At 50.7% G+C, this 27,175-nt stretch overlaps 2 protein-coding genes across 3 annotated transcripts; one reads left to right on the forward strand and one right to left on the reverse strand.

Annotated features, from left to right (window-relative positions):
* Positions 1-2,863: 2,863 nt before the first annotated feature.
* Positions 2,864-19,654, reverse strand: SDC4 (syndecan 4). 2 transcript variants are annotated; one of them, XM_052684161.1, is made up of 5 exons: positions 19,510-19,654; positions 7,439-7,580; positions 6,563-6,615; positions 6,149-6,332; positions 2,864-5,015 (listed from the first exon to the last, which is right to left on the reverse strand). In XM_052684161.1, the coding sequence occupies exons 1-5, from the start codon at positions 19,579-19,581 to the stop codon at positions 4,864-4,866; spliced, it is 603 nt and encodes a 200-aa protein (XP_052540121.1). In that variant the 5' UTR covers positions 19,582-19,654; the 3' UTR covers positions 2,864-4,863. The 2 variants fall into 2 exon arrangements, with proteins under 2 accessions (XP_052540121.1, XP_052540122.1); XM_052684162.1 differs by lacking the exon at positions 19,510-19,654 and adding an exon at positions 7,659-7,688.
* A 4,559-nt stretch (positions 19,655-24,213) lies between these two features.
* On the forward strand, positions 24,214-26,403 carry SYS1 (SYS1 golgi trafficking protein). Its single transcript, XM_052684175.1, has 3 exons — positions 24,214-24,409; positions 24,866-24,933; positions 25,546-26,403. Exons 1-3 carry the CDS (start codon positions 24,248-24,250, stop codon positions 25,784-25,786), a joined length of 471 nt encoding a protein of 156 aa, XP_052540135.1. The 5' UTR covers positions 24,214-24,247; the 3' UTR covers positions 25,787-26,403.
* The last annotated feature ends 772 nt before the right edge of the window (positions 26,404-27,175 follow it).

The raw sequence follows: 27,175 nt of genomic DNA on the forward strand, positions 1-27,175 counted from the left end.
GTTGAATGCAAATGTGATCCCAGAGAGGTGCCTGGCCATGGGAGCTGAGCTTGGGCCAGAGGTTTCTGAGCCAGACTCTGCCTGCAACCACAGTGTCACTACCTGTCCCAACACAGCATCTCCAGTGCTGTGAATAGGGCATAAGGAAAGAGGCTTTAATAAACAATCTCCAGCTTACGGCAATGCTGCAATCCCAAGAAAGCAGGCTTGGTACTGGGGCAGGGAGAGATTTGCTCCGTGCTTTCTGCAGTGAGGATGGACAGACCCCAGAAGAGCTAGATAGGGTTTGACTGTCACCATGATCCCCTGTCCCCCCACATCCCACTAAGAGCAGGCACAGAGGTGCGTATGCAGGGAGCCCCAGGGCTGTACTGGGAGGAGCAGGCAGCTGTAAAGGGCTCTTTGTTCCCCGGTGTAATTATACCTGAGCAGGGAATAGGAACGTGCTGAAAACTCCTTGCTGGGCGTTGCTGCAGGGAGCTGTGGTGCTCAGCCCAACACTGGCCCCATTGTTCACTCCATGTTTTGTGGGGCTGCCGGCCCACCTCGGCCCCCCGCTTCTCTGCCTTCCCTCCAAATAATCAGGCGGTGATTAAAAAGCAGCCCTTTCCCCTCTGCAATGTCAACATTGGGCCAAACGCCCTGAAACTTCCTCCCGGGAGGGGGATGGTGCAGAGCAGAGGGCTGCACTGGGGGGTGAGTGGTGCTTCTGCACCAGGAACACTCCATTCCCTGGGGCCAGCAGAAGCCTGTGGGGTACAGAGACCCTGGCACTCCCAGCCCTCATTCTATCTTTGCTGCACCTCCGCCCAAGGCTGCTGGATAGAGACCCAGACCTCCTAGCCCCAGGTGAAAGCTCAAGGAAAGGAGTGGGGCTTCGGTGCACCTTTGAAACAGATGGATTTGGAAGATGAACTAGCAACAAGCCTGGCAGCACTGCTGGTCATGGTAGCCCTGGAGACCCAACTGCATCACCTCCCCACAGCAGCACAGTGAGGAACATGCAGTATGCACCCAATGCTCCTCTGCAGTATTGCCTCCACATTATTAAACTGACACTGTTCCCAGGACAAATGCATCTTCTCCCACCTCCACATTTCCCAAGCCATAGATATTTCAGCAGAGAAACCCCTACCTTCTGGTTCCTGTTGGCCCTGGTCTGACCTCAAAGCTGCTCTCAGTGATGCTCAGCACAGCAAGGTCGGGATGATGTGGTGGGAGCAACACTGCACCCCGCTGCCTTTTTGGTGCCTTCTGCAGAGGAACGTTTCCTTGCAGGTCTTAGGCATCTTTCAGAGCATACCTATAGCCCTGCCACGAGCTTCAGCACATCATAGCTGACACTTTGCTAATGTTTATCCCTCTTCTGAGCCTTTCCCACCCTGCACTCTGGGTGAACTGGCTGATAAAGTACTCAGGCATAATGATGAACTGAGAGTTCTCTGTATCTCCAGGCCTGAGGCTGTTACCTGCTGGGTAGTTAGACTGATTTTCTTGCAATGCAATGGCAAAACTAACTAACTAACTAACTAATTAAATAAATAAAGGAAAAGGGGAATGGGTGGAAGTAGGGGGAAGGGTGAACAAGGAAAAAGTAAAAAAAAAAAAAAAAAAAGTGGAAAAAATAGAAAATGAAAAAAGGAAGGGTAAAGTGAAAAAAAAAAAAAAAAAAAAAAAAAAGAGGGAGGAAAAAGGAAAAAAATAAAAATAAAAAAGAGGAAAAATAATAAAGAAAACCCTGCGGGGTGCGCGCAGTGCCAGGAGGGGGCAGCAGCCACAAAGCAGAGCGGGGCCCGGGAGAGCCCGGGGAGGGGTAACGGGGTCACCCGGCTAAGAGCATCCCGAAGGAGCCCACCCCAAAGCGCCCCATCCCGCAGCAGAGGGCGGCAGTGCTCAGCTCTAACTCCAAAGGGGGTCCTGGTGTAAGAGCAGAGCTGCACCACGAGGAAATGCGATCGAATGACAGCCGGGAGCAGGGCGGGTTCTGCAAAGCATCACTCAAAGGTAGTAGGCAGCAAGGAGCAGAGCCTGTGGGTGCTGCACCCTGTGACCTGCAGAGCCCATCCAGAGCACTGCACAAACACAGCACAAGGGATTCCTGCAACTGAAATGAAGCCCTTGGGAAAGGAAGAGACAAACAAATGCTGTCCTGAGGTGCAAGGCCAAGAGCCCATCCCGGCTGTTGGAGGCATGAGAACACAGAGGATGCAGGCATACATCACCAGGTCTGGACAAACAGCAGCTCCCAGGAGCAGAGGTCAGCCCAGCCCAGCCCAGTAATACCTGAAGTCCTGGACACAGAGCAGGCAGCAGCACAGAACCAGTGTGTATCTGCAGCCCTAAGGGAGCACACACACTGCTCCCAGCTGCCCAGAGCAGGAGTTCCTAGCAGGGAGAGAGCAATTAGATTTTCTCAAGGACAATAATCCATTTAAACACTGCACTTCTTTGGACACTCAACACTCATCCCAGCAAGCAGAGCCAACCCCATCCTTCAGGAGCACCAAAGCGCCAGGGCAGAGGGGCTGGGGAAGCCACAGACTCCTCCAGGGCTTACCAAAGAGCTGCTCTGGGTTGAAGTGGCACAGAGGACATATGCTCCCTCCTGGAGGCCATGCTGCATCCACACTGCTTGCCTGAAGAACTCAGCACTAGGTTGCTCCAGAAGCCCAGCCCTGCTGCTCCTACAGGCAGCAGGAATGGGGACAGTGACAAAGCCCCTCTGAGCTGCAGGGCACTGCAGGGCACTGCCACACCACTCCCAGCACACCCCTCCCTTTGGTAAACCAAGGAGTTACACACACAGGCTCTGTTATCCAGTTCCCAAAAGTAATCCCAGATCAGAAACAGTCCAAGAAGCCAATTTTAGAAAGTACCAGTTTATTTGTGGAGAAAAAAAAATAGAAGTCAGTAACAGTGGAAAATCCCCAAGAGCAGTTACACGAGAGAATTGAAACATCCAGAGAAGCAGACACTGTTTCTGCCTTCCTGGCAGTGCTGTCCATAGGCAGTGAGTCCCCCCTCTCCTTCCTACCCTACATCCAACTGTGCATAGTTTTTAGAGCACCCCAGAGCCTGCAGCTTCCACAAACACACGTGCTGGAGGACCCTTGGGAAAGTCCTCCCAAACTCACATCAACACATCCCTGCCTGCTGCCGCAGGGAGCAGCCGCCACCAACTAAAGCCCCATTTCTTTGTGCTGTTGCCTCTAAGCATCTGGCCACAAGCCTCGAAGTCCTGCTCAGGAGGCTCAAAGAGCTGTTTAGATTACATCAGCTTCATGCTGCCTACCCAGGTTGGGCTTCAAACTGCACCAAACAGCTACAATCCTGCAACGCCACCCCAAAGCACAGGACGTGCACTGCATCCTCTGCTCTTGGAGCACTGGGAAGGGGTCTGAGAGGTAGGAGCTACATACAGGGTATGCAGTGCAAGAGCCACAGCTGGGAGCTGCCACCCAGGCAGACCCAACGCCCACCTGCACTCCAGGCAAGATGCTGGCCAAACAGCAGTACAAAACAGACCTCACAGACAGCGAGGCTGCTGAAGGGTTACCTCCAGCCTTCACACTTAGTTGTATATTTCTCTGTAAAAATATAACATAGAGCTCTATAGGACTGATTATAATATATTACAGGCTAGAAATACTAAATCTTTCCCCTACTTCAATCATATAATGAATCCAATTTTGCATACAGATTAAGTGTAAAAGTTATTGCCTTGAATTTATAATTAAAATTCACAGAATAAAGCTTAAATAGTTTCCACAGAGACTCATTATATTAGCGATTTACATAAGAAGGATAAAAGTCACCAGATGCAAAGAGCAGCCATTCCAGAAACTATAAATAATTCTATTTAAAAAAAAATAATAATAAAAAAAATCAGAACCTACATTACAGGAAAACCATAAATATCTTTACCCTCTACAGTAGCTGCTATAGAAGCAGAAGAATCCAGTGACCACGCTGTAGCTAACTGCTGCAGTTCTGAATATGAATCATAAACATCTCCAGAGATATGCCCAAAGAAAACAAAGGGATTGAAAAAATAAATCTGAGGAAATTAAAAAAGTAGATTTTTTTTTTTATTTCAAAACAATTTCTACAAAACTTCATATAAACGTTAAGCTCTCCTCTTTAAAAATTTTTGTTATAAAAATCCTACAGGCAATCCTAAAAAAAAAAAAAAAAAAAAAAGCAAAGGCAAGGAAAAGGTGTCACATAGCCAAGAGAAAGGGGCTGTCCTGATTGCACAGACTAATGACCCCTGCCTGGGGCAGACAGGAAGGCAGAAGTCTCCTGGGGAAGACATTCCCATCAGCCATTTATGGCACTGGGGGATTGGGATCCCCGTGGACCCTCTGCTCCCCAGCAAGGCAACGTGATCGGTAGTGTAAGAGATTCATAAATAGTTCCTCACAGAAACGCTTCACATCAACAGCCTGCTGCAAGATGCCTATTAGCAAGGTTTGTAAAAAAAGCCATCTTCTACAGAAGCAGCCAATCTGAGCACAGCACTCTGGCTGCAAACACATGGTGTTTGCTTCCATACAGTCTGTTTGGTGTTTATATACCCTCTATAAAAAGAAGCAGAAAGTTTGGCATCTTTATTGTTTTTACACTAGCTTTAGGAAAAAAAAAAAATACACTGAGGCTTTTCTCCCCCCAAGACTCTTTGTATTTCATTGGGCCCTTGTTAGCTGAGCGGGATGGATTATGTAGAAAGTTTGGTCCCCCCCCCTTCAAAGTCACTTTGAAATTCAATCCAAAAAGAGCATTTGTTCAGCACGTCTCACTGGAGGGCACAGTGTTTCCATACAGTCCGTTTGTCCCTCGAGGGGCACAGGGCGCCGCTGAGCTTTAAGCGTAGAACTCATTTGTAGGGGCTTTCTTGTAGATGGGTTTCTTCCCGAGGTCGTAGCTGCCTTCATCCTTTTTCTTCATGCGATAGACTAAGAGGAGGATCAGGAAGACAGCAAACAGGAGGCCGACTGCTCCTCCTGCAATGAGAGCTGCAGGGGGAGAGGAAACGTGGAATTCAGTCCCAACTCTGAGGCAACTCCAAGTTCCTAGATCTCAAGATCTGTCAACAGCACCAGTCCCCAGAACTGCCTCCAGAGTCAGCTTTGCCCACACACCTATCCCCATAGGTACTGACATTTTCTACAACAGAAGATGTTCTTGGGAAAAAAAAAGCCAGAAACTGACTTTCCTCCAACCATAAGCCAATCACAGTCCATTCTAATCTTCCAGTTAAGGGCTAAAAAGGACTTCTGATAAGACAACCTCCATGCTTGGAGACAAAGAAAGAGCCATGCCCCAACTACTGACAGCATCAACTCCAGGAAGGTGGCACAGCTTTCATTTGAATGAGGTGTCAATTGGTTGTGTGAGCACACCCTGGAGACTCCATACATCAAAATATACTGCTACAGCTCCCCACCATCACCACTAAGATTCTCCCCCCTCCTCCAATCAAGTTTATCTTTTGCTGTGACACCTTCTCACTGCACTAAGCCAGCTCTGATGTTGGATGGCCAGCAGTCCAGTCTTCCAGGCAGAAGGATGGCTGCATATCAACGTGACCTGCCAAGACCAGTGCTCAGACCATCACGCTAAGCACAGGATGAAGCTTGCCTTGAGACAGATCTGTCCCACGTGCTGCTTGGTTTTGCTCCAGACAGAGCAACAAGGGTTTGTAACAGCTGACGAGGTGCTCAGACACCTTACAGGAGCTGCTACATCCCTGGCAGGGCTCAGAAAAGGCAAGCCTTGGGCAGAGGTTAGAAGGACAACGCCAGTGTTTGCTTTACGAGTTTATGACACTGTTGATTCATGGGTAGATTTGCCTCTGGCTGAGGCTGGCAGGTGCACGGCAGCTGTCACATGACTTGTGACACTTGTTTAAGCCAACAGTCAGGTGACAAGCCCAAAAATAAGCTGTTTACCCAGCAAGGCAAGCAATAGGCTCCTCTGCCATTCGAGGACTAGCAGGCAGAAGTTGCTGGTTACAGGTAGTCACAGTGGTAACGCAACTCACTTGCTTTGTCAGAAGGGAACTGCTCCCCAGAGAACAATGCAAGCCATTTTGATTTACAATACAAATAATTTATTGCCAGAGCTTAAGAACAGTGTGAATTATTACCTGTAAGAACTTCTGTTCTTTCAAAGATGCTGCTGTTGGCTGTGCTTGCCATGGAGATCTTGTTGGACAGGTTCTCTTCAACAGGTGAAGCTTTGTCTGGAATGATTTCATTGTCCAGCATCGTGTTTTTCTTCTCGCCTTCTATCTTTCTCTCCCTATCTCCAGGGATATAGTTGTCAGATATCTGCAGAGAACAGACAGACCACACCCGTCAGTAAGCAGCACCCAGCCTACCTGCAGCTGAAAGCAGGAGGGTGTGCAAGGCAAGGAAAGTTTGCTCAGTGCTTTATAAGTGTGCTGTTCTGGCTCACGCAGGCAGATTTGTCTCCATGCCTCATCTTGCAGGGGGAAGGGTATTCAGAAAGCTTCGAGACAGACCAGAGTGGCTTAAAAAGAAGCAAAGGTAACACCTACCACAGGAGTATCCACAGTGGTCAGGTACATGGCATCATCAGAATCCGAGTAGTCTGCAGGAAGGGAAGAAGAGCACACTAAGTTTTCCTCACATTACAAACTGTTTCTCCACAATTCCAACACTTCCAGCAACTGCAGTGCAACTAGGACTCCAGTTCTCTCCTGAATACAGTTCCCTCTTACCTGCTGGAGCATCCATCACTTAATAGTTTTGATTGCACAAGATCAGAAGATGCAACCCCAAGAGCAACACCTTGTGCACACCAGGGATCTTCAGCTGTACCCATGGGACCCCACTGCAGAATATCTGGAGTTGCTCTGCAAAGCAGGTCTGCCACAGCTTGCCAAACTAATGCCAAGGGAGGGCAAAGCTCTCACCACCCACCCCTAGAGGATAGCTTGCTAAACCTCTAGTCACCAGATCTGCCCAAACATGTCAGGTACCGATTTCAGGACTTGTTCTTTTCCATTCAGAGAAGAAATGCTCACATAAAGGGGACAAGGAGCTGCTGAAACTGGTTTGGGCAGGGAGCTTTGCATGTCACAGAGTTCACTTGCACACCAGTTAGTCCTTTACTGTCTCAGCTGAGGCCAAACAAGGTAAGCTTTAAGCCTTTTAACACTGCCTCAAGTTTACAATTCTGTTTATTTGTTAAGTCTCTCACAAGTTCTTCACAGTTCTAAGGAAAGAGCCTCAGCCTCCAACATTCAGTTGGATTCCATCTGTTCTCCCCAAGTGATTCAACCACTTTCACTGCTTTCCTCCAACCCACAGGGCTCTCTCATCTTCACCTGGCAGCTCCTTCTAGAGCCCTGGTTTGTACCCTCACTCGGTTCTGCAGCTGCTGGCACAGGGTTACTTACTTCCCCACTCACCTCCAGAGCCAGATACAACATCAATATCAAACTCATCAGAAGTTAAGTGAGGTGTGAATTCAGCAATGTCTTCATCATCTGGCAGGTCTCCAGAGCCAGGGTAGTTAAGCCATTGGGCATCCATGGTTTCTGTTTCTCTCACCTGGGGACGGGGGGGGATAAGAGTTAAGTTTCAGACAACTGCTGGAAAGGGTTTCACAAAAGATCAGCAGTTCAAGACCTGTGCTGAGCGCATCGCTTCCATCACAAGAACATTAAATGCTGAACTTCCTCTCCAACAAGACATTATCTTCACTGGAAGCAGCTGAATTCCCCTAGAATTTCTCAGAACAGAAGTGAGAAGTCATAGAGGGGAATTTCCTGAGGGCTGCAGATTCAGGAGGTTCACTGAACAACCATGGGATGGAAACAACACAACAGGATCTTGGTCAGGAGTTTGTAGCAAGAAACAATGCCTTCAGTTTGTCGTAAAGAGGGATTTGGAAGAACTTCCTGTTCCCAAAGAAAAAGCCTGGCACCTATAAGTCAGGGTGGTTTTTTTGTTGTTGTTGTTGTTCCCTCCCCCTCCCCCCCCCCAGCACCAAAGCTTCACATTGAGGCAATTCATTGCTTCCTGCACTGAGAACAAACCTACTTTATTGCCCAAAGGTTAAAACTGGCCTGCCAGTTCTGCTGAATTGCACTGCAATTCAGTGTGATGTTCAAGAGCATTCGCTATCAATAATGACCCGCCCAAAGGAAGAGCTTTCCTTGCCTCACCTATTGAAACGTGTGTAAACAAGTCTATGAAATGAAGCCCAGGATCTGAGGGTCTAACGGCTGTAGCTGCAGACACACATTAGCAAAACAGCAGTGCAGAAGGGCAGCCTGCCCAGCTTGCAGAGCAGCCAGGCCAGAAGAGCTGCTCAGACAATCAGCTGTTTGGCCACAGCAGCAATTTAGACACTAGAACTGATTTGCACTTGGGTCTTGAAGGAGCCACAAGCCCAAACCTCCTGCCCTTGCCAAGGTTATGCAATTTCCCCAAAGCATCGCTCCTCTCCCAGGAGCCTGGGGCCAGGTGAGGGTCCTGCAGATGCAGTTTCATTGCCCAATACCAGCCCACAGATTCCAGCTCAGCTGCCTCCAATTCCATAGCCATGAAGTCATTGGCATGGTGGGAACTTAACCCCTTCCCCGAAGGCAAGGAGTACGATGCAGGCAGACAGGTCCCATAGCTAAGGGCTAGGCTGTCACATTGTTTTTTTTCTGCTGTCCCCACAGAAATGCTGGGCATGCACTTCTTCAGCATCTCTCTGGTTTAAGTCCTGGAGGTTTATCCCAGGAGAACATTTTTCAATAGCCACAACTATGCCTTCATCCCACAGTTCTTCACACTTGAGGGCTTTGGGAAAGTACAGTTCATGAGCCTAAGTAGAGAATGTGGTCAGTTGGATCCTGGCCTCACCCCCCCAGCTCTGCTGCTCACTGCTTCATTAGGACAGGCTGTGCAGCTCCAGGACTTGGAGCAGCCCCCCTGCCAGCCCAGCCAGGTGTGACACATCCTCCAGCCCAGCAGTGACACCGAATGACAAACCAACTGACAAGTTGCGCCCACTATTGATTTTAGAAGCAAATGCTAACAATCCATCACATGTGTCAACTTCCTCTACCCACAGCCCCAGCCCAGATTTCCCTGCCATTAGCATATTTGTTTTGCCACAAACAAGGCCCTGTGGTGAGAGCAGGATGCTTCTCATTCTGCATGAGGAGCAGTGGCTACTAGATGTGCTTTTCATTAGCTTATTGTGGTATCTTTGGTTTCCCCTGCAGCTCTGCTGGAGGACAACCAACTGAACGGCCACAGGGCAGGAAGCACTGAGCCCAGCTCTCCCAGAGCCCTGCTCCTCTCTGCCTCAGCTGGCACAGGGCAAGGGGCCTGGGGAGGAAGGACTGCTGGGAAGAAATCCTCCTTCCCCCTGGAACCAGGTGTTCCCAACATTGTTGATCACTTGCTCCAAGGCAAATTCATCTCAAGATACATGAAACCCAGCCAAAACCCGAACTGCTGCCAGCATACAGCCACACTCCCATTGCAGCTCACGGCCATCCCATCAAGGAGCAGGGAGGATGAACTCCAGTCCACCTGAGCTAGGACAGTAGAGCCATGTTTGCTGTAGGTCTGCTCAAGTGGGCTGCCAGGTCAGACAGCCATGCTGAACCGCACCCCACACCAGCTCACACTGCTGTGAATCACAGCGGTCAACAGCCTCTCCTGGCCAGGGTGGCTCAAGGAAAGCCACATGCAGGCCACTGAGCAGCTGGACAGCAGGCTGGCCTTATCAGATCAGCCCAGACATAGGCAAAGCCATGGCACTCAGCCATGGTGATTAGTACATACTGTGGAATGCACTATGTTCGTCTATCAGAAAGCCCTATTTAAGTCAGGAGAGACAGTGTTTACAAGCCAAAGGACATAACAAGGAAATTACTGACTCAGAAACATAAATAAGATTATAGGGGAGCGTTCCCCAAACTCACTCTTCATCATCCTCTTGATTAAGGGCAGGGAAGTTCCTGGAAGCCAGGAGAGCTCTTCAAAGCCCACAGAAAGCTTTTCTTGCAGGCAAAAAGCCTCATTCATACAGCTTCACCCCAAAGCACAGGAAGCTGGAGGGCTGCTGGGCACCTCGGTGTGCCCTGCTCTGTGTGTGTGCCCTCCAGGCACTGGGACACACTCTTCCAAGGAGCAGGCTCCTGAGATGGGTCCTGGCAGCCCAAGAAGAGTTACAGTGGGTACAGCATGTGCAGCAGGCACATTCCTTGCATACACACCTGTGAGAGGGCACACAGTGCTTTCACAGACTTAAAAAGCAAAGGCTCGGGGCTTCTCAAGCGCCACAGGGTTCCCTGTAGAGCTGCTCAAAAAGTGCCGTTCCTTTCTAAGAGGGAAGACTCAGCCTCCCTACAACCACAGCATCCCCTGAGCTGCCAGGCCACAGAACACACAGGGCAGCAGCAGGCAGCCCGTGCCAATCCATCTCAGGCCACATTCAGCTGAACACCCTCTGCAACTGCCAGCTGGAGAAGGGCACAGGACATTCAGAGTCCTCCTGCTGTCTCAGGCTGGAGACCCACTGGCAGCAGCACACTGCTTGCTGGGCTAGCCCACATTGCCCCAGCAGTCAAAGCCAAGCCCTGCTATTGACACGTTTCCTTCCAGGAGAGGTCTGAGCAGAAAACCACTGCTACTGCAGGAGACTGCTTCCAGGATTTCTTCCTCACACTAAGCAGCTCTGATCCCCAGTAAGCACTGAGGGGATTAGCCAATGCGCTAGGGATGGAGCAGCTTTTCCTGCCTGCCAGTGGCAAAAATAAAAGTTTATGCCCTGCTAGACATCAGGCACTTGAACCGTGGACACCATTCGCAGCACAGAGGACTCACAAGCCCAGGTCAGGCTGCACAGCCAGGCAGGGTTGGGCACTGTGTGCCCTGCTCCAGTGGGAGCACAGGTGGCATGCAGACAAGACTGAGGCTCTGATGGACCTCTGCTCATAGTCCCAGCACACCACCGATCCCCAAAGCAGCAGCATCCCACTGCTGAGGCAGCAAGCAGATCTCTGCCCCACAGGCAGGTTCCCCAGCTGCTGGCTAGTTCTGGGAAATACCAAACCCAGGCAGTTGCCTACCCCAGCCCACACATCCTCACCACAACTTTTACAAAATCAAGCATTGTGGGACTGGAACAAGGCTTTCAGACACTGAACAGCTTTTATGCTGCTCACTGTCTCTGATCAAACATACCAAGGGTTCAACTAAAAGCTTCTTGGAAGAGCCATCACCAGCAAGCTGTACAGGGAGCAGACCTGCAGAGACTCGGGCACCTGGAGCACAGGGAGCTCCTTATCTCCTTTGCAACTCCACAACGACAGCCTGGAGGTCTGTGCATCTCCCTTCCCAGCACTGTGTACACACATCCAGGAGTAAACAGGAGCAAGGTGAAAGTCAGCTTTCCTAGACAAAAGCACGTGGAGCCGTGCCAGCCTGAGAGGTTGCAAATGGAGTGAGTGCTGAGGTGCAGACCTGTTAACTCTTTACAGCCTTCAGGGACAGATAAACCTAAGGTTCTCTTGTGTTGTTTTTTTTTTCTGGGCACAAGAAGCCAACAATATGAATCACTTTGTTCTACCTTAATGGCCAGGGATGGCAAACAGCACCTCAGACTACCTCAAAAATCCGTGATGTGAGCCCCAGGTGCACACAGGTATGTGCTGGAGCCAGGACTGGGTCTCTAGTCAAGCAGATCTATGGGAAATTCCTGTGATGAGGGGAGACAGACACGGAAAATCAACATAGGGTATAGGTGCACTCTACCAGCAGTCTCTAGGCAGCACTTTTCCCCATCCCTTTTCCATAAGGCATTTAATAGACACAGAGCATGACATGCTGATGTTGGCAGGGCTCTCCTGAGAACCTTTTTGGGCATTTTTCAGAGTCAAGCAGGGGATAGCTGGAACTGTGTGACAAAACATCTTTCCCAGACCCATGCTGCCATGAGCAAATGCCACTTGACAACCCCACAACACACCCAACTCACCTGAAGAAAGCAGAGCTACTGGACAAGGCAGGCAACTGCCCACAGACAGCACAGAAGCAAGCCCAGAAAGGTTTGGAAGCTTGCAGGAGATCTGAGGAACCCCACAGCACTGGGAAGGACTGAGTGCACCCAGAGCTGTCCTCTCAGCACACAGGAAACAGGCAAGGACAGCTATCCTCCCATTTTAATTGAAATGGAAGTTAGAGGGAGCTTTTGCCACAAGGCAGCCAACATTTGACTTGGTATGCGCAGGAAAGCCTACTTAGCAAGCTCCCCATCCCTGCAGAGACCAGGAGGGCTCAACCTCATTGCAGGGAAAGGATTCTGCTTAGTAGTATAGGCAAGGAGTAGCACCTTGCTCAGTAAGGCAGAGCAAGAGGAACACGTAGGCTGACAAATCATCACTTGTTTAATGTCATTAGGAGGAGCCTCCCCAGCCTCTGTCCAAGCAGGTAGGTAACTGGCGACCCAAGCCCAGCAGACCTCGTGCTGCACATGGCCAGAAGAGCAGCACGTGCCCAGCACTCACACACAGCCTGGCCCACGTCCCCCTGCCTGCACATCCCCTATGATTCTTTAAGCCATGTTACAGCAAGCAGCTCTCCCAGGGCTCACGCAGCAGCCAAGCCGTAATCCCTGTGCCAATGACTCCCTAATCCTGGCTTCTGCAGTGTGACCTGCTCTGTGGAGCAAAATCCTTTCCCTGCAATGGGGTTGAGCCATCCTGGTCTCTGCAGGGGTGGGGAGCTTGCTAAGTAGGCTTTCCTGCACATACCAAGTCAAATGTCGGCTGCCTTGGTCTGCTCACACACAGCTGCTCTCTCCTCAGACCTTAATGCAGCACCAAACAGGAGGACGGAGATTACAAAGGAATGAATTCCTGTTTAACTGCTCTTGCCTGATTATCAGCCAAGAGCAAAGCCATAAAGATGGTGCCCTTCACCAGCCAGGCACATGCTGGGAACGGTTTAGTGGCAAAATAATTGCAGGAAAGACTCAGTGCCCAGCTCCAGGGCCCACAGAGCCAGGACAGCAGGGTGGGCAGGAGGCAGCTGCTCCCCTCCAGCCAGAGTCTACAGAGCTCAGCAGGGCTGCAGATGGCTGCGTGTCAATCACTTGCCCTGAAGCAAATAAAGATAAGGTTCAGAGGAAAACTGCAACAGGGGAAAGCGTGTGCTCATGTGACTTGGGGAGGAAAACAACTGCAATGGGGCTGTGCTGAGCCCAAGAGGTTCTCCATGTCAGGGACAGGAATTCAAATCCAGTTCAGTGGGGTTTCTATGCTGTCGCAAATCTAATTGTAAGTAGTTTGTATACTTCAGTGCTGATGTCTCAGTTCAGGAGAAGTTTATCCAAGGCTAAAAAGAGGATTCAGTTTTAGGACTCTCAACTCACTCTGTGTCACCTATTCTAACACATGAAGCTCCTCTGGGATCCCCGCCCGGGGGGAGAGGGGGTAGAAGAATCAAAAGGGATGTAAAGGTTCCAGCACACCAGTTTCTCCATCTAGGACTGCTTCTCAAACTTGGGATACTTTGTGCATCACGTTTCCCCCTCTCCCAGGGAGAGGCCTGCCCTCACTGCCCTTCCCTAGAATACAACACCCACTATTTCCCAACACACGTGCAAGCAGAATTTCCACTCAGCAAGAATCGTGTGACGTGCATTCTCAGGCTCTCCACACTCCCTCATGCCAGCAGACTAAGCTGGGCAGACACAGACTTCAAAGGCTCAGGAGCACAGAGCCTTTCCCAGGCGGCTATCAGCTTGTTTGTGCAGCCAAGATTCCCAGCGCTGTGCCCTACAAATTCCTTCCCCCTACCACCCACTTTAATCTAATCAGAAGTAGGAGCCCAAAGATCTCAGCTGAGCCCAGGTTGGGCTATTTTTGGTTGTGCTGTTGGTAAAGCTGCCAGCCAAACAGCACGCAGCAGAGGAAGTTATCAGTCTGAAAGCACTCAGGATGAAAGAGTGGGACCACTCTGCTATCAGGCTATGCCTGTGTAAGCATTTGTATGAACACAGAACATCAACAGCAGGGATTTTCTCAGCTACTACGGTAAGGATTGGAGTTTCGGTGCACGGAGATTTTTTTGCTGTGTTGTTTTGCTTCTTTAACTGGGTCCATCACTGGCTGCACAGAGGTGGCCCTGGCTTGGGGCCGGCATGCAGCCAGCAGTGCTGCTGTAGACCATGCAGCTCATCCTACAGCACTACACAGCCCCACCTGCTCCCAGCAGCGCTCCCTTCTCTGGGCCCTGTTTCCTGCCCTCTGCCAGCAGCTTCCCAGCTCCCTCACCACTTCTCCGCACACTCAGGGTCCCTCTGCTCCTGACTGTGACAAAGTTATTGCTTTGCTCCTTCCTTCCTCAGCTCTGTGAAGCCTGCACCCAACCAGACTAACAAGTCATTTAGTAACCAACACACGGTACCAGCTCCTCATACTCAGCCTCAGGAAATTTGGAATTAGGGCCAAGAACAGCCCGCACATAAACAGCCTCCTGCAAGAGCCTGGCTCCAGAGTCTGCTCTGCACTGTGGACTTGTAATAAATATTTATCTCACTGGGAACAGAGTCTTCGGAGCCCAAGCTCCTGACATCAGTAGTAGCTCCACATATTTCCATTTGAGGTAGGAGGTCAGTAGAAAGTTCTCAGCTGTTGGAGGAGGAATACAGCCCCCAGAAGCAGTTCTGCAACTCTCCTTGCACCACACTGGCCAGGATCCATCTTCCCACCCACAGGAGCCCTGCTGCTCCCAGCTCAGCATCCCACCTCCCCATTGCCCTCAAGAGCAAAACCAGACCCGGGACACATCAAGATCCCCAACCACTGTGCAATTCAGCTTGTTTTGCTGCATGTCCAAGGCAGGCACTTTCCCAGTGCAGTCATTAATGCACACCAACAGCTCTTTTTATTGCTACAGTTTGACTGTAACTGCAGCCAAAGGGCAGGAGGCAGGGTCAGCCTCCCAGCAAGGTAAACAGGGCAGGGCCACAGCACTTTGTCTTTGGGGTTTTACAGCAGACAGGCAGCACAGTTCTGCTTACACTGCTAAGGAAACGTCTTCCCCTCATCAGCCAAAACTGGGCAACATCAGAAGGCAGAAATCCTTCCCAAGACTGAATTTGTTTGACCAACAGAACACAATCTGTTTAAGCAAGAAACCTGGGTTTTGCTACATGACACAGGCTGCTTGGGTAACACACTACGTGCCTAGCAGTCTCCTTCCCACCCCAAGGAGTGTCTCGCTGACATTTTAATTAACAGCTTTGATTTTTCAGTTATCCCAATGATTTGTCTAACAAGAACCATTCAGTGTTTTGTAAGCAGAATCTCAGCCTTGAAAGACTGGCGGATACAACCGACACGAGCACATATTTCTAGCAAAAACAAGGCTTTTACAATAAGGGTATTTCTGAAGTCAGACAGCCTTTGGAAATCAAGAGTAATGTAGCTATGTCTTATGTGCCTCCCCCTCCTACGCTGACATTTTCTCTAGATTCGGAATTCAGTACTCAGCCTCCTCTTTACGACTTCCCACTCCTCTGTCTTGCTACAAACACTTTCGGTCACTTCAGATATCACCGCCCTCCTCTCCCCATCCAGCTGTATCTGTCTGAAAAGGCAGCACCCATGGAGCTGCCAGAGCAAGTTAGTGGCTGCTTGAGACAACACTGATTTCTCAGAAGCCTTCGCCAACACTAACTCAGCTTGTGGCAGCAGTAACGTGGCAGAGAGCAACAAACTGAGACGGATGAGACAGGAGGCAGCAGTCAGACAGCACAGCCTGGCTGCTCAGCAGCATCAGCTCTGTATATTTACCCCTCTCCTTCCCCCATAAGGGACCCAGCACTGTGTCCCAGTGCCAAGCAAGTCTGAGTCACTGTATTGGGGCCAGGGCAGAGCCGTTACTCACACAGTGACAGCAGTCTCAGGGAGCTGAGTGCCAGAAACCCTGAGTCACACGCTGCTGCTGCGGGGCTGACGGCACACAGCAGAGCTGGACCAAGGTAGCAGCACTTACCGGACATCTGAGAGCACGATTAGAGAAAAAACAAAAATAGAAATCCAAACTAATCCAGAAATGCAGCCCTAACAGATCATCACCATGGGATCCTTCACAGCCCCTCCTGCAGTAGCTCATTACGCACCAACTCCTTCCAGGCTGCTGTGTCTATTCAGAGCCACCAAGCCCAGTCTCATCACAACAGCCTCATTCTAGTGCAGATCATCTGAATCCTTAATCTGAAGTGTTTGCATTCCACACCGTCTCAACAAACAGCCACACACTCTCCACAACAGCAGCCCAGAGGTCAGACGTGCTGGATCTGTCCAGTTTTAGTGCTTCAGCTGCATTAGCTCCACGTCTGAGGCTACAGAAGCAGCAGGACCCCTCTGTCATCATAGGGCATCGAGGAACAAGCTGTACTGAGCTGTGGCGAGAATCCAGCTGCAAGGATTTAAGAGCAATCTGGAGAGGATAAACCTTAACTTGAGAGCAAAGAAGTGCTTCAAAGGATGGATGCTCCATTTTTATCTAGCCAAAGTATTAGCTGGGGAGTCCTGAGCCATCAGCCAGCCAGCACACTTCCAGAGCATTTCCCAGCAGTGGGACTCAGAAGGGAAGAATTCTGCTGAAGTCTGCACTCTGAGCAGCCTCCAGCCTCATGGAAGTGGGACAAGTGCATCAGGAAAGTGATGGGCCACTCCAAGCACACCAGGGCAGGGTGAGAACGGAATAGTCTCCTGACCCCAAACATTCAGGCATAGAAAGCAACAGCAAAGGCTCAGAAAAGAGGGAAGAGGTGAAGATGCATAGGAAAAAACATTTCCACAACTGTTGGACTGGATACAGACCTCAGCAGGACCTTGAAATGCCAAGGTCTTGGGAGACAGCAGCAGGAGGGGCAGGAAAACAAGCAGTCGCATTGTCCAGCTGCCTTAACTTCTGAGAGCCAACAAGCCTCAAAGTTCAGCCCCCAGTTTCCATTCCACCAGCCATTCCCAACAAGGTACCAGGCACTGGAGAGCATACCATCTTCCACACCTTCCCAGCATTCATCATGACAATCATCTCTAGGCTTGGCCACCAAAAGCCACAGGCTCCTTCCCTTCAGGAACCAGGGGCATCACCTCCCAATTCCAATCCTACCACTGCATTTTAGGTAGGCCAAGGCAAAAGCCAGGATTTGCTGTAGATGTTCAGCTGCCCCACAGGCTTGCCAAGTCATTAAGTAAAAAAGTAAAACACACAGATAGCTGTGTCTTGATTTGATTGGGAGGGACAGATGAGAAACTGGGCAAAGAGCAGAAAGAACAGGCCTGGGGGATCAATGGCAGCAGGACAAGCCAAACCGGTTTTAACATTAATAATGCTGTACTACTTTCCAAACACGGCTATCATCAACAAGACACCGGCTTTGCCAATCAGAAGTCCTCCAAGCATGATTGCCTTGAACCAGAAATGGAGCCCACAGCCAGCACGAGGCCTCCCCCCCTCCCTGCACCCTCCTCAGCCAGCAGCTTTCAGGATGGATTTCTGCTCGGCTGCGCTGCTGGGGATGCACGAACACAACGCAGCACTGCGTGGAAACTTTCTGCTTTCTTTGAGGCAGCAAAGCAGGATGGCTGCAGCTTGCAGACCATTCGCACTGCTGAGCTCACAGCAAAAGCAGTCTTCTTCAGTAGCATTAACAACAGGAGCAGCTCAAGCCTGCAGCAAAGACACTACTGCTGGGAATACTCATGTCTCTCCCCATGCCGCCAGGGGCCAGCTAGATGCCAGAAGTTCAGGCAGAGCTCTGCAATGCTGCCCTGCTCCTCCTTAGCTCCACTCATCCCATACACTAGCTGCACTGCTGGCTTCCCACCCTTCTCCCCAAAACCCTTCGGACACCCAGCACAGCCCTCCCTACAGCCTTTATTCCCTGGAGCACTTGCTCAGGGAGGGCTGAAGAGCACAGATCCAGCTGGAAAGCCCCCACCCCCAACAGGGAACAAGGTGATGTCCTCACACCAAGCTGCAGTAAGGCAGCCACCCACCACCCCGGCACCAACGTCACACTCAGGCACTTTGCTCACAGTCCCCACCCTTTTACACATCCAGGATTGCTTCACACCGACAAATCCCATCCATGCCAACAACCCGTGCGAGGGGAAAGGAGCCAAAGCATTTCTGTTTGCACAGGCTCAGGGTAACGTTCAGGCACCAAATCACTCTCAGAAGCCATACTCTTACGTAAGCACAAGAAATACAATCCCTGTCTTGTGAAGAAACAGCTACCTGCCTTCACCCTGCCGCACGCTGTGCAGCCCTGCACGTTTTGGCAAGGCTATAAAAACGAAGAGGAGGAGCAGCAGCAGCGCTCTCTCAAACTTTGTCATCCTGTCTCCTCCCTGGCAGCCTGAAACCTAAACTTGTTTGTTTGCACAGGACTCTGGAGTAGGTCAGTATTACTGCTGGAGCGCACAGCCTGCCTGACGCAGCCAAGACGACACTGACAAACATTCCATATGGCTCTGCAAAAGGACCTACAGAATCCATCTGCTCAAAATTTGTTGTCTTTGCAGAAATTCGATGCTCACAGTCCACTCCATTCTCCAGAGACATCAAGTTGCATTTCATACCAAACATGGTCAATGCAGCTTCCAGATGCTGTCTGCCCCAGAAGTTTGCCCTACTGGTTTGGGCCAGCTCTTGAAGGCACAATTCACGTGCTTAATAGCAGGGATAAAAGCACCAGATTAGAGCAAAGTGGATTGGAGTTGGTTGGCCTTAGCAGAGAGCAGCTGACAATCGCTGCTGACGTCCTGTGTGATGTTCCCACTTCACAACCAGCAGCCCCCCAGCCTGCCCTTACTGGAAAGCAGCGCCCAGTGCTTATCTGCACTGATCCTCACAGAGCAGAGCAACATGGATAATCAAACCTAGTTTTGAGATCCTTACATCTCCTGCAATAATTATATTAACACCAGCAACTCCTTCAAATGGACACAGAGATCCTGTGCTATCGGGAAGAGGGGCACAAATACAAACAGGGAAGGCAGACTCCCAAGACCTCTGCTTCACAGGAAGACCACAGGTACCAGCTTAAAGCATCACACATTCTTTATTTTACTTTCTTATGATATGCTTAGAGAAGTCTTAAATTATTCATCCATTCCTTTAGAAAAGTAAGGTTGGTCCGAGAACCACGAGGACAGCAGGAAGCAACACAGGCACGTCCCAGTACGACAGGAACACGCACCCAGATGCGGCAACGCACTGCTCACCAAAGCTATCATAAAGCGGCAATAAAAGAGGGATTAAAGGCCAATAAGTCCATAAGCAGCAGTTGGAGATCAAAGCCGGAACGGAGAGCGGTTCGTTTCTACGACGCACCCGCACACCCGGCGCTCATTCCGCCGGAGCCGATAGGAGAAGGCAGAAGTGGCAAGTAGGGAGGAGGAGGAGCGGCACACAGCCACGGGGCTGCGGGGTAAGCGGCACTCACCGACTCGGCGGCGGCAGCGGCCAGCAGGAGGCCGAGCAGGAAGGGCAGGAAGGCGGCGCGGAGCAGCGGCATGGCGAGGCGGTGCGGGGCGCTGACTCGGAACTGAACCCAACGGCCAACGCAGACGGCGGCAGTTCTGCCCGCTCTCCGCCGCAGCGCCGCTTATAACCGCGGTGCTGCCCGAGGAGGCGGAGCGAACAACACCGCATCGCCCCGCCCCGCCCCGCAGGGAATGCCCGCAGACCGCGGCGAAAGAGGAGGGGGGGAAGCGAAGCGTCGTGTGCTGCGTGTCCCATCCCGGCTGGAACAGACAGCGGCTGATGGGGAGAGGAGGAGGGAAGAGGACGGGGTTGTGTGCGGAGAAAAGAGAAAAGAGGAGAGGGAGGAGGGGAGGGGGGCTAGGAGAGGTGGGAGAAACGGGTTTGGTTTTCGCAGCATTCCAAAAGCGAGAGTGTTGTGCTCGCAGGTAGCGGGGGGGTTTTCTGTCCGCCTCCCGCTGCGTCATCGCCGCGGTTGTGAAGCGGTGCGTTGCGTCACGCGGTTCTGCTTGGAGGTGGAAAATGAAAGCGCTCCGTCTCTTTTCTGTGCAAGAGGGAAGCGTCAAAAAAAAAAAAAAAAAAAAAACAACCACGCGGCCAGTAAAAAACAACACCCATCTCCAGCACGGTTTAACTATCTCAGATAGTTTGTGTGTGTGTTTTCTTTTTCCTTCTTTGCCATTTATTACTTTGCTCCACGCTGAGTGTTTGCTTGTGTCTGTTGGCAGCATCCACTTCTGCCCTTGCACAGCCCGGGGTTCACCTGAACAACCACACGGGATGCCCCTTGTCCCCGTGCCTCGCTCACTCAATCGCATTGCACTGCATTTGAGCTTTACCTTACTGAGAATAATGTACATTCTGACTGGGGAATCAACACCCAGCTGACAGAGCAATGTGTGCCATGGTCCCATCAGCCTGTTGTGGATGCAAACTCTGCTAGATTTGGTTCTCAGCTCACTCCAACACTACCAAGCTAACCCATGAGACCATGTAGCTGCCCCCCGTCCCACATTTACATGCTAACAAGCCCACAAACAAAGCAGTCTCACAGGTGAAGCAGCCTTTCCAACTGCCTTTGGGGAGAAATAGGTACAAAGGGTGCAAGCGGAGGCCAAGAGGTCTCATCAGTTTGTGTTAGCACTGCGCCTGCAGCTGGGGCTTTGCTGGCAGGAGACTCTCCTCATCACTTCATCAGCAGTTGGCATCATATGAACTGACAAGGAGTGCTGCTCTGAGCTTGATTAAATAAAATCTGAAGAGAGCACTCCTCTAGGTAAGGGTAGGAAGCAGGCTGGAGGTGATGGTGGAGTTTTCTTGAGTACCAGCCCCTCTGTGCCCAGCAATTTCTCACTAAACCTTTCGTTCTCCTCAGCCCCCGGGGCCACCAAGGCTATGAGGAAGGGCTGCTTGCCACGAGCTGGATTGCTGCCCTTCTTCGTCACCCACAGGAGTCCATGGAAGAGCAGGCAGGGGGCCTGGCTGCAGTCAGCCTCCAGTTCTGGGCGCCTGCACAGCCAGGTAGCAGGAGGTGGAGGGGAACAGGAGCATGCTGCATGGGTTGATATGCATGACAACATCTGCTAGACAGGAGACAGCCTCAGCAGCACAGTGCGGACAGCAGTGCAACTCTCCCTACACCTCTGTGTGACTCCTACACTTGTGTGCATGTGGCCACGGCCCTGCTAACCCCTCTTTCCAGGTAAGGCAGTAACCACAAAGGTGCTTTCAAAACCAGTTGTCTGTGTTGTGGCTACAAACACTGCTGACTTTTCTGTTAATTTCCTCTAGATACAGGCACCACAGACCGTACTCTTCCTGGTTATTACATATCTCGACACTGCTACAAAATCTCTCTGTGTGGCACGAAACATCATTTTCCCTCCAAAGGAAATTCTGATCACGTTGATCTCTGCTTCAACAGAATGGGCTGGGCAGTGTCCATCGCAGCCACACCTGGGTGCATAATCCTGCAAACAAAGCGACAGGAATCTTGGGCTTCTGGAAACAGAAGGGAAAATTAAACTCAATTAGAACGGACTTTCCAGCCTTGATACAAATTTACATAACTCTACCAATGACATTTTCACAGTGTGTCTTATCGATGCACCCTTCTACCACACGCACACAAAGTTTCTGCCGCAGTGTCTCAAAAGCAATCATCAGAGAGGAAATGCAGCCACTGAAATCATAATGTGGTTCTTTAAAACCATGACATATCACACTCGGCTTCGTTTCGCCCTTCAAATGTCTCCTCTGAAAACAATGACATTCTCCTCTCTGAACAACACGGAAAAATTGTGGGTATGAGACATTCAGGGAGAGTGACAGGACAAATGGACCCAGGCAGAAAAACACACAGCTGAGATGCACTTTCTTGAAACCTCACTGAAAGTGAGGGAAGCAGAAGGAGAAGAAAGAAAAAACACACACTGAGCCTCACATTTCTGGGCAGCGAATGTTCACAGTCAAGGTGTATCAGTTCCCTTTTACAATCAAAATTACAGTTGGCAGAGAAATAACATAGGCTGGCCACGATTGTTCCTAACTCACTTTTCCATCCCCAGCTCTACCCTGAAAATAAAAACACCTGCCGAGTCCCAGCATGTGATACAAACACACTGGATGTAGCACGCAGTGTCCAGCTATAATTCATTTGGAGGGTGAGGGAAATCATAGTTTTATACAAGTAAAGATATGTCTGATCCTGAGAAGACCAGATGCTGAGCCTTCAATAATGCTAGATCACAAATTCTACTGCATTTCCTCGGAAAAGAGATTTTTTAGCCAAGCTCAGCACACTTCCTACAGGTGGATTTTAAAATGGGCTTAGCACTGGATTCTCTAGCACTGAGAAAAATTAGGGAGAGTTTTTAAACACTCCTACCTGCCTGGGAAAGGACAGGTGAACAGAGATCAGTTCAGATACCCTTTGTACTTCAGTTGGTAAAAGACGTATGGCCTAAACAAATAGCTTCCTGTTCTAGGAAATGATTCCTGAGTAGCAAGAATGCCATACCCTATACACCCATTCCTCATGGAAAGAATCACCGGATAAATAAGATATTCTTGTTCCATACTGCTGATAAAGAAGTTACATGTGATCTGGGCACTTTCTGTAGGTATGTGCTGTGTCCTGGGCATGTTGCCATTTCTTCTTTCACCTGTGGGTGACATGCAGGTGTCACACACAAAGCTGTCTGCTCTTTAGAAAAGGACATTTAATCAGAAGCCAGGCAAGAAACATGTACAGCAGTGATCTCTGTGTTTCAACATCCTTTTCTCTTCTAACACATCTTCCCTCAGCAGCTGCCTCCAACTTTCATTTCAACCATGAAGAAGAAAAGGGAAATAGAAAATGCACTTGTTTTCCCTCAAACAATTCCCTTTCAGGTCCATTTTAACCCTTCCCACTGAGAGGGATGTGAGGCAAAGCTCCCCTCGGAGAGAATGTCCTCTGCTTCAGGAGGAGGACACGGTCCTCTGGCCAGGATGACAAGCCGGGCACAGGGAGTGCAGTCAAACACAGCCATGCAGTGTGCTTTTGCCAAGCCAGCCAGGAAATGCCTTCACGTTCATGAGATGGTGCTGCTGGGGTGCAGCTGAGCCCCAGGACTGAGCACAAACCTTTGTGCCACGGCGCTTCACTGCCTCTGTTACGTTCCCTGTCCCAGAGGCAGTCTGTACCCATGTCTGACATCACGGCTATTTTCAGCTATGGGGCAGCGACCAAGCAGGGAGGAGACTTGAATTTTGGAGGGAATTCAAGTCAGTATCTCCTGAAACATCTTCTACTACCTTGTGATAGTAGGGAAGACTGCGTAAAGCAGAAATTCTGTTGCTGATGACTGTGGTGTGGAAAGATACCCAGAAATTATATCATCAGCCCTGCCAGGAGCTCTGTGACATGAGCTTGGGGTTTTGGTTAGCAATGACTAAACAACTCTCATTTTTGCTGGCAGAGGAAATTTAGTCCTACAGAGCTTCAAAAAGAAATAAGGAAGTGGAAATAAGCAGAAAGTGATGGCTTGCACGTCTCAGAGAGGCAAGCACGGCAGATTTCAGGAAAGGAAACCAATTTCTACTAAGAGTTAACAGAGGAAGTGCCGATCTCACAATTCATGCTCAGCAGTGTGCTGCCAGCAGGCAGCCCGAGAGGCCTGGGATTTTCCCCTGCTCACTTCTGCACTCATGGAGCTGGTAAGCCATGGCACAGCCCGCTTCTCCACAGGCCCGAAGCCAAAGCTCGGCGGGCACAGCCCACAGCTTTGTGCAATCCTGTCGGGAGCATCAGGTCTGGGAATAGGGAGGGAGCCGAGCCCAGCACACATCAGCACGGTGACACCCGCAGCACGAGGGAGGAGAACCACGCAGCAAGGCAGCCCGCGGAACTTCCGTACTGGGAAACGGAACAAAACGTGACGAGAAGAGCGGAGATTCGCGTCTGAGTTCCCAGAGCCAGAAATGTTCCACACCCACAGGGCCGTGGGCTCTTCTCCACCTCACACAGGGCTGCGGGCACCGCTGGGCCGCGCTGCCCGCGCCGGCGGAGCTCAGCCTGGAGCCGGAAGGCGTTGAGGACCGGAGGGGCTCGCGGCGCGGGCACCGCACAGCGCGGGGTCCTCCGGCCCGCGAGGGGGCGCCGTGCCGCGCCGCCGCCGCCCATGGAGGCCGCTTCCGTCGCGCCGGGCGGGCTGGCGATGGCGGCGCAGTTCCGCAGCTACGTGTGGGACCCGGCGCTGATCGTGGCGCAGATGGTGCTGCTGCAGGCCGCCTACTACAGCTCGCTCGGGCTCTGGCTCGCTCTCCTCGGCGCCTTCGGCAGCACCGGGCCTTCCCTCCATCAGATCTTCAGCGATGAGGTAAGGGTGCGGGCGGTGGGCCCTGCGGGGCTCCAGGCCGTGTCCGTGTGTCCGTCTGCGCTTCCCGCCGCGCGGCAGCCCTGAGGCAGGCCGGCCCGTGCTCTGTGCCGGTGTCCCGCTGGCAGCTGGCTGTATGGGAAGAGCCCTGTTTGAAGGCAGCCCGTCCGCTCCCCGCTCGTTGCAGGGCAGTCGGACTGAATAGCTTGTAGAGGGCCCTTCCAGCTCACACGGTTCTGTGAGCCCGCCCTGGGCACGTCCCCTTCACATTGCGGTCTGTCAGTGTGGATCCAGCAGCTCTTTCTGTACAGGTGTCCCGGGCAGAGACACAGACCCACCAGAAGGACTGCTGTAACGGCTGGGGCTCCTTGTACTGACTGTAACCAACGCAGGGAGTTGGTGTGGCTGGGCTGTGGGCTGTCATTTGTGCTGTGATTTCTTACTAATAATGCTATGTAGATTCTAGGCTTCTCGACTCCGCCTGGGAGGCTCTCCATGATGGCTTTTGTCCTCAATGCGCTCACCTGGTAAGTCAGCAACTGGCTGGAGCACACACAGCACTTCTAACGGTTCTGGTGTCTTGAGCTTGTTCTTTCATAACGTTGAACTTTAAGAGAATTCAGCATAGTTTACTGCCTCTCCCAGAACATCTCATGGAATCCCAGTGCCTGGTGAGCATGTCTGCTGAGATCAGGTTATTCCCTGCTTTTGTCTGGAGAGGAGTGCAGGTGGGAACTGCTGACTCCAAAGGTGACTTTCTAGATACTGGATAAGACATTTGACTTCACCGTCTCAGTGAGAGATTAAAGTTAGAATTAATGAGTCTCAGCAAACTGATCTATAAACAGTATTGTACCTTGCACCTGCCGCTGGGCAGAGATTACTGGGGGAGATCATACAGAGGGCAGTCAGGCTTTTTAAGCTGAAAGCTCATTTCCCTGCCATCAAGTAATTAAAATGCTGTAAGCCACTTAAATCTTGTGGCAGCATCTGTAAGGTGAGAAACAACCTATCCCTAAAACGACTGAGAAGCTTTGAAACAACTGAATTAGCAGCACCAATAACTTGTTAGCTCTTGCTGTAACCCCTTTTCCATAGGCATAGTGCAGCTTGTTTATTCATCTGTCTTTACTTTGCAGTGCTCTGGGCTTGCTGTACTTTATCCGGCGAGGAAAGCAGTGCTTGGATTTCACAGTCACAGTTCACTTCTTCCATCTGCTGGGCTGCTGGATTTATAACTCACACTTTCCCTCGACTCTGACGTGGTGGCTGGTGCACATCGTGTGCACGGCACTGATGGCTGCAATTGGGGAGTACCTCTGCATGAGGATAGAACTTAGGGAAATCCCACTGAATTCTGCTCCCAAATCCAATGTGTAACTTGCTCTGGCAACAACATGCTGCACTGCGTCATTGTTTCCAGCACAAGTACATCTAATGCCTGAAAGTCATCACTGAAGAAGCACAGCAGGTCTGTTGAGACTTTTTTTTTTAAGGACTGCGTGAGTGTGAGCATCTCCTCTGTCATCATCAGATAACAGAGGAGGAGAAGATGTTTATTTTATTAACACTAAGCATTTAATGACTGTATGGCAAGCGTGCTCTTAAACTCTTCACTCTTGAGACTGTTAAAAGCCAGGTAGCAAAACTTCACAAGGAGGAGCATCTGGAATTTAGCAAATGTGAAAGGTCCCTGTATGGGTACTGCAATAGTCAGCTCGTTTAGCAGGAGCTGGCACTATGAGCAGTGGGGCTGGGAGCTGCTGCGTCTGGGCTGACACTTGTCTGTGGTTTGGTTGGTAAAAAAGTCAAGGAAGTGAATGAATGGGGTAAGGAAGAATATGGCTGTACTTACCTGAATCACCAGCTGAGACCCTAAAAACCTTGTAACGTTAGATGGGGTTGTTTGCTCTTTCCACGTTTAATACATAGAGATGTCAGACAGCAGTTTGCTGAAGAAATCTTTTGTAACAATAAAAGTATTACGTTGCTGTGAACACGTGATGGTTCTCCTGGGAAGCTGAGCACTTCAAAAAATACCACGAATGTTTGTATCATGGCAACAGAGGAGGATACAGCCAGAGAAGAACATAATTCGTGGGCTGCCCCCTGTTCCTGCAGTAAATATCTTGTACCTCTCCTCTGTAATCAGTGCATCTGTGAGTGCTGTCTAGGGAAATCAGCAAGCATAATGCTCACTTCAGGAGGAGCATCAGCAGCCCAGGGCTCCACACGCTCAGTCCTAGGCTGGAGCTGGCTCAGATAAGCCTGCAAAGGTTTCCAAGAGCTGTTCATATTTACCTGGTTCTTACCTCTGACTTGGGGGGGGAAGGAGAGAGGGGGGAACAAAAAAAGAAAAACGACCCACAGCAGGTCTGATCTGGCTGAGGTGATGTTTATTTCAGGTGAGAAACCACCGCTTGTTTCTGAGACGTAGGATGTGCTTTCTTCTAGAGGCGCTTCCAGTAGCCCCACGCACGGGGCGCTCACAAACAGCGGCGTCGCTGCTAGGAGGTAAGGCCGAGCGGTTCCCTCGGGACCCGCAGCCCGCACAAGCAGACCTGCATCCTGCAGGGCGGCCACTGAGGGGCGTTTGGTTTGCAAGAACCTGAAAGGGGGCAAGGCGTGTTCTGAAGGAAGGATTTCTGCTGTGCACATCTGGCTGTGGTAGTTTTATTTTGTACGTTAATGTTTGTAAATGTTAATTTGTGCAAACTGCCTGCTAATTTGGCTTGTTGAGAATTGATGGGATGATTTGAGTTGCAGATG

Source organism: Tympanuchus pallidicinctus, unplaced genomic scaffold, assembly GCF_026119805.1.
Source record: "Tympanuchus pallidicinctus isolate F22 unplaced genomic scaffold, pur_lepc_1.0 scaffold20, whole genome shotgun sequence".
In the NCBI taxonomy this organism is placed as follows: Eukaryota; Metazoa; Chordata; class Aves; order Galliformes; family Phasianidae; genus Tympanuchus; species Tympanuchus pallidicinctus.

What these genes read in the sequence shown, in the direction of transcription:
- SDC4 (XM_052684161.1), bottom strand. Translation starts at nt 19,581, where the DNA reads ATGCCGCTGCTCCGCGCCGCCTTCCTGCCCTTCCTGCTCGGCCTCCTG. An exon ending in CCGCTGCCGCCGCCGAGTCG is followed by an intron (nt 7,581 to 19,509) that starts GTGAGTGCCGCT and finishes CCCCGTCCCCAG; the next exon opens with GTGAGAGAAACAGAAACCAT. An exon ending in CCACTGTGGATACTCCTGTG is followed by an intron (nt 6,333 to 6,562) that starts GTAGGTGTTACC and finishes TGTTCTCTGCAG; the next exon opens with ATATCTGACAACTATATCCC.
- SYS1 (XM_052684175.1), top strand. Translation starts at nt 24,248, where the DNA reads ATGGCGGCGCAGTTCCGCAGCTACGTGTGGGACCCGGCGCTGATCGTG. An exon ending in ATCAGATCTTCAGCGATGAG is followed by an intron (nt 24,410 to 24,865) that starts GTAAGGGTGCGG and finishes AATGCTATGTAG; the next exon opens with ATTCTAGGCTTCTCGACTCC. An exon ending in GTCCTCAATGCGCTCACCTG is followed by an intron (nt 24,934 to 25,545) that starts GTAAGTCAGCAA and finishes TTTACTTTGCAG; the next exon opens with TGCTCTGGGCTTGCTGTACT.